Source organism: Triplophysa rosa, linkage group LG2 (assembly GCF_024868665.1).
Source record: "Triplophysa rosa linkage group LG2, Trosa_1v2, whole genome shotgun sequence".
Taxonomy (NCBI): Eukaryota; Metazoa; Chordata; class Actinopteri; order Cypriniformes; family Nemacheilidae; genus Triplophysa; species Triplophysa rosa.
The window spans coordinates 6,586,743-6,598,808 of NC_079891.1; the positions used below are offsets into that span (position 1 = coordinate 6,586,743).

Sequence of the window (12,066 nt, forward strand, 5' to 3'; positions counted from 1 at the left end):
ACCACGGCCAATCAGGGGGGGTCCACCCTTCACTATCTCTGATTGGTTTAGACCACGATATGGGCCTAATGTGTCTGCTGTTGAAATACAGGGAGACTTTCGCAGAAACTTTTTTTCCCTCGAACGGCTGGTCGCACTGGTGCGACCTCAGATTTTTTTTAGTAGCACCATTGAGAAATTAGGTCGCATGTGCGACCAAATTGGTCGCACTCTAGAGCCCTGCAATGTTGTTTTGACTTTTACTAAACTGTCCAAACTTCTTATTAGTTACCAATGCAACAAGGGTACGAGCAGTATTTAAACAAATATTATTTATCTTACCTCAACATTCTTGCACATAAGGATTTTTATAAAATGCTAGTTTGCACAGCGTCCATAATCCTGTTTTGAAGCTGAAATGGTTGCTTAAATATGGCCAGGGGTTTACTTCATAGTCTTCAGCATTTAGAGTTCGATAGGGTTTTACCTTAGGACAGGTGCACTATACCGAGCCGAAGTCTAACTTCTCCGTCTCCATCGCTCTTCTAATCTGGTATATTGGCGCAAACTCAAACTCGCGCCCATTATTCACTGGAGTAATTTCCGGTCGCGTTTTTTTCCTTGCAATATTTTCACAATTTTTTTACTCCGTAACGGATGTGATTTTAAATATAGCGTACAATACATCACACAAATCATACTTAAGTACAAGTAAAATTACAGATTTTAAAAGCTACCTAAAAAAGTACAAGTACACAAAAAACCTATAAAGTAACGCGATTAAATGTAATTCGTTACGTTCCACCTCTACGCCACATTTAGGGCTGGGAAGGATGTGTATCTATGGTATGCTCTCTTGGTGGGTATGTCTAGACCAACTTGCTTTCAGTAATGAAGGTAACGTATTGTTCTACATAAATAGCAGTAAATCAAGCATAATTTAGTAAACTGACCGTAACTGGTGGTGCTTTCTAAGGCATGCAGCATTATTTTTGTCTCATACATGATTATAAAATTCAGTGCATAGTATGTGTCCAATTCACTCTATGCACGGCCACTTCCACGTTTAGGCTCAGTTGTTATCTATCTTCCAGCGTGCTTACCAATGCGGGCTTACAACCAATGCTTGCCTAACGTTTTAATGAGCTGCCGTTAGGACACAGCAATTTTGAGACGTCGCACCTGCACGACGAATGTATTTAAAGCTTCTTGAACTCATTACTACAACGATGTATTGATAAAATATATAAAACAGGTATGCAACAAAAGTTAATATATACTGTATATATAATATAATATAATATAATATAATTAAATGAAATCGCTAGTTAATCAAAATATGCGAATATAATATGCGGAAAAAAAGACCACGCTAGGACCTCGTTTTGCTGTGGGAAAATGCTATAGCGGAAGCCCACGTAAAACTGAGATATGGGCGGAAATACGTAAGCAGCAGGGCGTGCATACAGTGAATTCCATTTGTGATAGAAACAATAAACAGCACTGCAAATCATGAATCTTGTTGAGAAGAAATTGACTTTTACGGCCCTTCCAACAGCAGTTATTCGGTTTTACCTTATAAAAAAAATCTATTTCTAGTCTACCTGTCAAAGAAATGGTCAAGTCAGCCATGATTAAACACTGCAGCCTTTTGTTGCACACAAATTAGCAATGAAAAAGACAAAACATTGAAGCAGGATTTTAAGGATGCGACATAAATACTACAAACATAGATACGATGCCACAAAACAATAGATGATCAATAATGCGGTGCACTGTGTTGCCAAGGAAGATAAATGTGTTGTAAATAATATCTTGTTACGTGCAATTGGAATGTTCTTGTTTACTACTGACATTGAATTACATTGTAAGATAAAATGTCAAATGTACAATACTCACACTGATGTTTACACTGCCCCAACAGAAATGTTACAAAAAGCATCATAGATCTTTTGTTTGTGGAATATGTAAAAGGTTGGTGTATATTGTGGCCGTGTGCTCTAGCATAAAGAAAATGTCATACATATTCAGTACAAATAGACTTTAATGAGCAACCATCAGCTAACTGGCACCCAGTAGCATATCCTCAAACAAAAAGCCTTGGCATTGACAAAAGAAAAATATATGAGTGTACTTTGCCCTCCAGTGGAGAACAGGATGAATAACAGCGGTATGACCCCTAGGACTACACAAACCAAGCTTACTACTAGCCTGCTGTGTGTTGCGCTTTGCACACTTAGCCAGCCAGTAATTGGGCAGTCATGAAATGCTATAAAAGATTGCTAATGTTGCTGAAATTACAGATATCCAAAATCTGCTACTCAACCTAGCGTGCGTGCGGAAGCTTTGTGGCTCTCACTTGTTTTCTCACTGGGGGTTTAGGAGTAATGGCACACAGCAATGAAATTTAACAACAACTGTGAAGAAATTAGCTGAGGTCTATGGCCCCACATGCTGCTATAGCGATTTAATCTCAATTGAATGTCCTCTGCCACTGAAAATTAAAGGAGTCATCGGATGAAAATCCAAAATTTTCTGTTTAATGCTATAATCGGGTCCCCGGTGCATCAGAAAACCTGAAAAACAAGATCCCAGTAAGTTTGTTTTGATGAGCCTCTCCCTGCAAGCATGTGAGAAATCGAGCCGTTCAGATTTCGCTCCTGTTGTGATGTAAAAGCAGAATCTTATTATAATATTACCGCCCCTTAATCTACACAATTCCACCCACGGCGCTGCCGCCATTGTTGTTTTCACAAGCGACAGCGGTGTACGTGACGTCATGGCTAAAGTTCGTGGACAACATGCAATGTAGTCGCTGCACAGAGTCCTAACCTCGGAAGAGACAGGAGTGGATTTATTTTATTTTTAGTGGAAATCCATCAGAAACCATAAGTAAAAACCTGCTTGTTTGCGCAAATCACTTCAAGCCAGAGTGCTTTATCAACCTGGGAAAGTACAAGCAGGATTAGCTTCAAAGTTGTTCCTCAAGAGGGATCGAGACCAACTGAACGAGACAAAGCTGCCGATGTAAGTAATGTTTATTAACAGTCTGAATTGATGTACATGTACCGAATATATAAGAGGATAATGTTAGCATATGATAGCTAAGGGAGCTAAGTCAGTCACGGGCAAAATAGAACATTCAAAACCAGTGTTAAACTTACTCTATATTCATATGTTATTTGGCAAATGGGCACTTGGAGTTTAGCTGTATGAATGTTAATACATTATGTGCATTAATATGTTCAGCTGCGGCAAGCTGTTTGTTTTGCTAATGAACAGGGGCAAACACTGCGGTTAGTTTCGTTTTAAACGTCTCAAATCATTCGTCCTTAGGCTGAAAAATACTAGTTATGCTCTCACATTGTGTGTGTAACGTTATAACTTGTCAACGACAAGCGCTAAAATCCACGTAATTCAGCTGAGATCTGCAGTTGCGCATTCCGTGGATTTTAGGCAAGCATACACGCACAACGTGAGCGCATTATGATGCGCTGTTTGCTGTGACGGATTTTTTAGTCTCCAGACGAATGATGTTTAAAACGAAACTAACCGCAGAGTTCAGGAAACATAATTTAGCTAAACCATTGCCATGGCAGTACTACACGCATGTTGTGTTGACACGCCGGACGAAAGGGGGGTGGGGTGCGCTGTAACTCATTATCATTTAAAGAGACATGCACCAAAACGGGTTGCTGTGAGCATAGCTGTTTTTGACGAGGCAAAAAGGGTTTTGTTTACACAGACATTGAGTGTTTTTAAGCAAAATATGTTCCAGACATTTCATGAAGACCCTAATAAACCATACCGACTTGTTGAAAGTGCTCGTCTGATGAGTCCTTTAAATAGGTTCCTTTCACATGACAGATACAGGCTGATTGGGTCTAAATTGCCAGTGCAGATCATTAGTCTGGTCACATCTTAAAATAGCATTTTGCCACTGATTTAACAGGATGTATTTCCGTCCTGCAAAAAGACCAGGGACCTCATAAAAAAAAACTTGCGTACGCACAGATTTGATCGTAAAGTGTGGGAAAAGTGCTTATCACATCAGGGTCTGAGCAGACGTTAGCACTTTTGCTTTTCCGAGTGTTGCAAGTTTTTGGAAAATAAGTCATTCTTGCAGTATAAGTCAGAATTTGCACGTTGACAGATGCTCCTTCATATAGCAATGACGTTAGACATCATTAAAAGGCGGAGATCTGAAGCTGCGAGCAATTTCACAATTATTTGTGATTTATAGACTTCATGATAGAGAGGCATACACGCGTTTTCTTTGCGTACGTTCATTGAATCACGTGTACGCACTTTTGAGAAATGATCGTAAAATCTAATTTAGGACGGTTTCTACGCAACATTTTATAAACGGGGCCTCATTTATAAACCGTCCCAAATTAGATTTTACGATCATTTCTCAAAGCACGTTTTATAAATGAGGCCCCTGGTGTCCCTTTCAGGCTTCTTTTTAACCAGCAAAACTATGCCAGTCCACTAGCTTGATCAGCACACCAGCATAAACTGTGGACCAATATGGAAATGTTCTGAGATGGTCTTTCAGGCAGTCTTGTACACATGATTATAAACTGTTCCTAGAGTGACACTTACTACTTTGTGCATCTTCAACTCCGTGATGCGGATTTTTAGACGCAAGCTGCGTCTAAAAAAAAAACACGAAGAAGACCAACGTATACGAAACGCGCTCTGTAGAGCTGTTTGTCCGTTAGAGCTTACTGTACAAAACATGGCTGCGCAACATAACAAATTCCATGTAAATAGGCCCGCTCCCTATGTAGATACAACTGATATATTCTAAGGTAATAAAAACATAACTTTTCATTACGTAAGGTTTTTATACACATCTAAAGACACAGTTTTGTATGTTATATTGCATTTCTGTTAATAGATCATACAAAACATCCCGCATTGTACCTTTAAGTGAATGTAAACAGATAACAGCATAGAGTAACTCGGAGATTTTTGTATGCAAACTCCAGAAGCAGTTAGCATTTGAGCACTTCCGGTTCCATCGCTCCAAAATCAATGGGTTTTTTTGATGGGTTTTTGGTAAATCTCCTGAAATAAGATCTGTGGTAAACAAAACCTCTAAATATTTTTCGTTTTCATCTATGACACTAGTTATAACCCACTCGTGATCTTTTAGGGCGACACTTTATTACTTTTGCTCACGGGTTCCCCCATGTGGTTGATAAACGCAAATTGTCTGTTACCAGTGTTGTAAAAATGTCGATGTATAAGCTTCCCGGTGGGCAGCGCAATACACGTGAATTTGTTTACTAAGCTGATGGAACCCGCGAATTCAGAAACGTTGTTTGGAAACCATATCGCATTTATGCATTTGGCAGACGCTTTTGTCCAAAACTTACATTGCATTATACTATACATTTGTTTCTGATTATGTGCGAACCCATGACCTTGGTGTTGCTAGTGCCATGCCCTCCCAGCCACAGGAAAGCTTTGAAATGGAGCACCAATAGCATTACAACTTTAGGATGAGACAGGATTTTGACTTTTATTACTCCATTTGGCATGAGAGTGAAAATAATGGCATAAATTTCATTTTTAGGTGAACTATTCCTTTAACAACCTACAACATCCTACCAACCACAGAGCAACAGACTTATTATTTTCAACACCCTTGTCAGAAATCAAATGGAGGTGAAACAACTAATAGATTATTAATAGAGTGCCAGTTAAATAATATCCAAATATCTGATTGATATTAAAGGGAAATGAAAAATAATTTATCCACCCTCAAGTTGTTTTAAATCTAAATGTCTTTGTTCTGTTGAACACAGAAGATATTTTGAAGCATGTGGGAATCCAAACAGTTCTGGGGCAGTTCTATAATAATATCTTTTTCTACTACAGAAGTCAATAGTGCCCCAGAATACAATAAGATACAGTCTCATCCAGCATCGGGTTGGGGAATTTATCAATTCAATATATTGCCAATACCCCCAATTCTAATCTGTATCTTGGCAAAAACATCAGAATCAGGTGTGGCCACTCTAGACACATTCTAGTTTTTGTTTTTAAAGTTCCCGTAACACTGGGTGTTTTTACACCACCTAAAAATAATGCCACAATGAAGCTATGATGATTCTAGGGCAGCGTGTTTTTTCTGGTGAGTCTGAAGCCCCCATGTAAAAGAGAATCTCTCGCCGCAGATGGGGCAGCCATAAGGTTTCTCTCCTGTATGCATTCTCTTGTGGACCCTCATGGCACTTGATCGAGCAAAAGTCTTGTCACAATATGAGCATTTATAAGGTTTTTCTCCTGTATGAGTCCTCTGGTGTATTTTTAAGTCACTTGCATTATTAAAACCCTTCCCACAATCACTACAGGGATACGGTCTTTCTCCAGTGTGAACTCTCAGATGAACTTTGAGAGAAAACGGACTAGCAAAGCTCTTCCCGCAGTAGGAGCACAGATACGGTTTCTCTCCAGTGTGAATCCTCTCATGGGTTTTCAGGTGAGTCGGGTTATAGAAGCGTTTCTCACAGTACGAACACTGATAACGTTTGTCTTCAGAGTGTATTTTTCGGTGTAACATCCTTGAGTCCTTGGTGTGCATGAGTAGATGTTTCTTCAGAGTTGATTTAAGATTATATCTCTTCTCACATTGAGGGCAATGGTGTGGCCTCTCATTGGTGTGTATAAGTAAATGTTTCTTCAGACATGATCTAAGATTATATCTCTTCTCACATTGAGGGCACTGGTGTGGCCTCTCATTGGTGTGTATAAGTAAATGTCTCTTCAGAGATGATTCAAGAGTTAATCTCTTCTCACACTGAGGGCACTGGTACGACCTGTCATTGGTGTGCATGAGTAGATGGCTCTTCAGATAGTATCTCTGGTTGAAGCTCTTCTCACAGTGAGGGCACTTGTACGGCTTTTCCCCCGTGTGGGTTCTCTTATGCCTCGAAAGATGCCATTTAGTGCGGAAATACTTGTTACACTTGTCGCATTGTAAAGACTTTTCACTGTGTCTATTTATATGAGCTCTCATAGCATAAGGAGTAGTGAAAAAATCCTTCCCGCACTGTTTGCAGCGAAACTCCTTCTTCACTTTGTGCTCTTTTGAATGAAGTCTCCTTGCTTCTAAGGTATGAAAGCTAATGTCACATATCGTGCAGATCAAGTCTTTCTGTTCTGTGTGTTTTCTCTTATGTCTGGTTAAATGTCCTTGTTTGCTGAATGTTTTTTCACTGCTGGTCACTGTCTGTTGCTCTTTGGATGTAGAGGTAGAGGCAGTTTCTCCATCAGAAGACGAACCAACGTTGGCATCTGAAAGGAGCAAAATGGAAATTCTTTTTTTTTACTTCTAGAGCCGAACGATTAGTAAAAATAAATTTGAAATTGCGATCTGTCATAGTGGAAAATCAAACAGACAATGTGAAATTTTATACATGTGCAGCATATGCCATTGTCAGTATCTTAAATCGCAAGAATTTACAACAAATGCTGCTCTGCTGCTCTCTGGTCACCACGTAATACTTTTATCACTTAATATTAATCTTTTTTTTGCATATCTGATCATAAAACCCCATATATTGATCACATAACCCTAATTTTAGCATATTTGCACTGGTTACCAATTCAATTCTATATCTATTTCAAAATATTGCCTCAAATGGCTTAGCTTTAACAGATCTATTTAACACATCTTCTATCACGCTACAATCTATCACACTTTCTAAGATCGCAAAACTCTGGACTTTTATGGTTGTTTGGGGCTCAATGTAAAAAATAAATAAACTTCAACTGAGTTGAATATAAGGAAGAAACATACCTGAAGAAACAAAGTCATTATCATTGCCATCATCTTCATCTTCATTGCCATCATCTTCATCGCCCTCATCCTCATGGCTCTGTTGTTGTTCCTCTGCTGTGTTTTTTTCACCTCTGCTCTCTATCAGGTTCCTGCAATCCACTAGTTTGACAGAGCACATCTTCAGCGGCATCTGCTGTTCTCCATCATTACAGTCAGAGGTTTCATCAGCAGATCCGTGATCCTGAGCATCACTATAACAGAGTAACGTGAGGCTGAGCTCTGAGTCTCTGGATCTTTGATCTCTGATCTTCCAGACTGAATCCTGAGCTTCTGTCCCATCACTCACACACACTGTAACCTTCTCTTTATCCTGACAAACACATAAATAAACACATATAAAAACAACCTGTTGATCAGCCTCAAACTGGTTATTTGTTAGTAGCATATTTTGCAACTGGCATAATTTGATATGCGCTTAAGAAGTGAGAAGCTACGAAAAAAAGAAGCCTTTTAAGAGTAATCGAGCTGAATGATGAAATAAAGTGTGAGCTTTGCAAACCTTTCTCTCTCTCAGCTTTGCCTCCAGTGATGCCACCTCCTTCTTCAGCTGACAGATTTCAGTGATGAAATCTTCAATATCCAGCATGGACAGATCAGTTCCCACTGATTTACAGCAGATCACATCCAACTGCACTTCCATGGTCAACATCTAAAGACAAGCACAGCAAGATTACTAAAACACACATTTATTGTTATATACATTACTGTTACATTATACATTATTGTTTATACATTTAAGTGTATAAATTCTAATGCTTATAGACCGCGCGTGCACCTGACCCCCAGTTAACTTCCGTTTTGTATTTGGCTAGTGCCTAATAATATAGCTATTCATATTTTATTTTATTTATGTTAATATTAATTTGTAATATTATTTTACTGTTTAATAATTGTATTAAATAAACGATTTGTTGAATTTTGTTGTATGTCCATTTTATTAAATAAACAATTTGTTGAATGGGTCCTGTATTTGGTCGCATTTAAAGAAACCGTATGGTACATTGGCATTTTGAGCGGTTGAGCTTGGTATCAGAGTCTAAATTCAAAATATTGGAGAGACAAGTTTAACCAAGTAACTGTTCTTCTCGGACCTGACGAACACACGTGACACATTTTTATTAAATGTTTGATCACTATGTTGTGTCGTTTTTTATTGACAGATGAATGTAAATGTAAGTAAATGCAATTTTTGTCGATCACTGTAGGCCTATGTAAAAAATGCAGTTATAACGTTTAAGGATAAATGCCACAAATATTTTGCGCAGTTAATGTATTTATTAGGCATTAAATCTGCTCCATCTGCACATTGCTATTTTAAAATACTCATATTAATACTTTGCCATGTGAATGAAAGTCTAATTAATTTAAAATCCACATAGAACATTTAACAATCATTGTATGGTGTAATTCTATTGTCGTTAAAATATATGAAATATAATTTATGAATGAGACTAACACCGTTTAGGAAGGCAATGGACTGCTGCAGGGTGCATGCACGGCTTTGTTATTCAGAAGACAAGTATACATTTATCAAATATATTAGGAGGTGAACTTCTGCTAATTTAAGTTCTGTCAAAAAACCCACATTAAAGCATGTCAACATCACAAACAGCCCTAAAAATAGAAATAATCTACCATGATCTCCAGATACCTTGTTTGTGAATGTGTACCGGAACTTAGGTTGGGGTCACATGGACAGTAACGTTTGTTTATGTTGTTAAGATGAACCCGTCTATACACGTAAATAGAAAGATCGGTTCTCCAGCCGATCGATCGGAGCATCCCTATTGTTACCATAGTAAAACAAAACCACATTGTTATACAGTAGTTTCTGTTGCAAAACTATGGTTAGCATCGGACACACAACTCATGAGATGTCTCTCTGATAATAGCAAGGAAATGTAAGTATGCTATGTACTTATATAATCATTTATTCCCCAAACACAGAGGATGCCTACCCGACGAACCCAGCGAAACCTCAGACCGCCTTTCCTCTATTTATATTCTTGACTGCTTCCCCCTGTCAAGCATAAGGCATGGTAAATGTCCTATTTGAAATAGTCCTATTAAGCGAATCATAAGGCGAGCGGATGAGGAAACCCCGTTTTGTTATTTGACATCACATATATTTTTATTTTACAAAGAAATGTGCAGCATTTAAGAAATAATAAAAGGGCACTTGTCCATTTCAAATTTGTCTCAACTCATTTTGTTAAAGAAAATGGTGGAAATCGTATCGTAAATCGCATCGTGAGCTGTGTGAATAGTTACATCCCTACACATTGTTTATGTAAAAAGCACTCTTTTTAATAAAGCGAATTAACGTTAGTTTGCTACGGTAGTAACATAATAGGACATGTTATACTTAAAGTTTCTGTTGCAAAACCATGGTTAACTTCCATAAGGCAAGCGGACGAGGAAATACTTAATTAAACAACAAGACAAGAATAACGACAACACGCACATAAACAGCTAAATCACATAAATAATGTAAAGCACATTATAAAACGCTTACGTTTGAACGCTCCCATCTTTCTTTCTGCGGTCGTTTTACCGGTAGATTAAAAATGGCATGGCGCCCCCTACAGTACGGGAGATGTTAGGTGCGAAAAGGGGAAAATACCAAGAAGAATCTCGTGCATCCGTTTGATTTCAGATATGATCACAAACCTCAAACCTGTGAAGCTTTAGTTTTGGCTTTGACACCGCATCCTCCTGATGTGATTAAATATCCAAGATGTCATATAATTTCAGGTCTTTAATTATATTGTGCTGTGTACCCTGAATATATCTGGTGATTTTTTTTAGCTATGTTAATAGAGGGGCCTAGGGTGTTTACTTCTTTGGTCATTTTTTTAAGTAACAAAAAAACTGCCTTATCTCATTTTGTGTGATTTCTAAATGTTTGAGTATAGCCTGTAAAACCAACCGAACAACAGTAGGCCTATTAATAAGAACATCTGTTGTTTCATGAAACACTGACTGCTAATTTACTTGCTGTGTTTGACAAAAGTGTTTTCTGTAATGGTTTACTTGAAGGTGCACTTAGTAATGCTTGGAAACAAAATGCTTTTGTCACATAAAAGAAGTTCAAAGTTAAATGTATATTGTTTTGGTTTGGAAACAGTATGCATCTAACTTGGCCAATATCCTCAAGTAGGCCTACCTAAAACTTTTGATTTACATACAACTATATGTTGATATGTGTACCAGAAATATAACTCTGAAAGATAGGCTAACTGAAAGTTAGATGTTATTTTAGTTAAGGTTTATTGGCCATGGAGTATAGATTCAAGGCACTGTTGCGTTTTTTTGTTGTTGTTGTTGTAATTTTATAGATTATTTGTTTAAAAAAGTATCCTCGACCTTCGCCACAGAAATGATTGTAATGAAGTCTGGCTGTTGTTTGAGTTTCTAAACGAATAAGCAGTTGCATAATATCAATGTTCACAAGTATTTTGGGTTACACTTTATATCAGTGGTCAATGGTTAGTGTCCAAAATTATTTCCTAATTTAAAAACATTCTTCCGCATATAGTGGACTTAAATGTCATTCGCTATATGTGTGGAATATGTATGGTTTCCAAATTTTGTTGTGCTCAGACTCAAGAAGCTTGTTTTCATGTTCTGTAAAAATTATTAACTACCAACAGAATGTAACCATTATCACATGCTCTTTCTCCCTCACACACTCTGTATTCTGTTTATCAGACATTGTGCAGAATTTGAGCATTTAATTGATTTGGTATTTCATTTTAGTCTTTTGGAAAGAACTGTATTTGTATGTACAGATAAAATCCTCTTATGATTTTTAACATTCAACATGAGATAAGATGTCCTGATGCTGATTGTAGTTCGCAGTACTGTTTTCTGTGTTATTGATGTTCTTCGCTGGGGTTCAGAAATCCATCTACTCCAGAGAGAATTAATTTAAAAAAGAATCAGTATCAACGTAAAATATTTGTTCCTACAGATACACTAATAAAAACATTTCTCATGATCTCATAATGAATAATATACTGTAGTATTACAGCATTTATCAATTTTTGTTAGTGTAAGTTAATAAAAATTCGATTAGTGTTGTAGATGTATTGATTAATGTTCGGTATATACAAAAGTTTTAGGCCTCGCTCTGTGTCCAGTGGAATAACACTGTAACACGTTTAAGTCTCTGAAGGAAGAGGACGAGGCCGGCTTGACTACTACTGGCTTTATTTATAACACTTCAGTAC

General features: G+C 37.6%; 1 protein-coding gene across 1 annotated transcript; it reads right to left on the minus strand.

Annotated features, from left to right (window-relative positions):
• Positions 1-5,493: 5,493 nt before the first annotated feature.
• LOC130545252 (zinc finger protein 558-like) lies at positions 5,494-10,378 on the minus strand. The gene is made up of 4 exons (XM_057319684.1): positions 10,350-10,378; positions 8,334-8,483; positions 7,793-8,144; positions 5,494-7,287 (listed from the first exon to the last, which is right to left on the minus strand). The coding sequence occupies exons 2-4, from the start codon at positions 8,481-8,483 to the stop codon at positions 6,092-6,094; spliced, it is 1,698 nt and encodes a 565-aa protein (XP_057175667.1). The 5' UTR covers positions 10,350-10,378; the 3' UTR covers positions 5,494-6,091.
• Positions 10,379-12,066: the final 1,688 nt, after the last annotated feature.

Coding starts and splice junctions, on each gene's coding strand:
- LOC130545252 (XM_057319684.1), bottom strand. CDS start 8,483: ATGTTGACCATGGAAGTGCAGTTGGATGTGATCTGCTGTAAATCAGTG. Junction 8,145..8,333: donor CAAAGCTGAGAGAGAGAAAG/GTTTGCAAAGCT, acceptor TGTGTTTGTCAG/GATAAAGAGAAGGTTACAGT. Junction 7,288..7,792: donor TAATGACTTTGTTTCTTCAG/GTATGTTTCTTC, acceptor TGCTCCTTTCAG/ATGCCAACGTTGGTTCGTCT.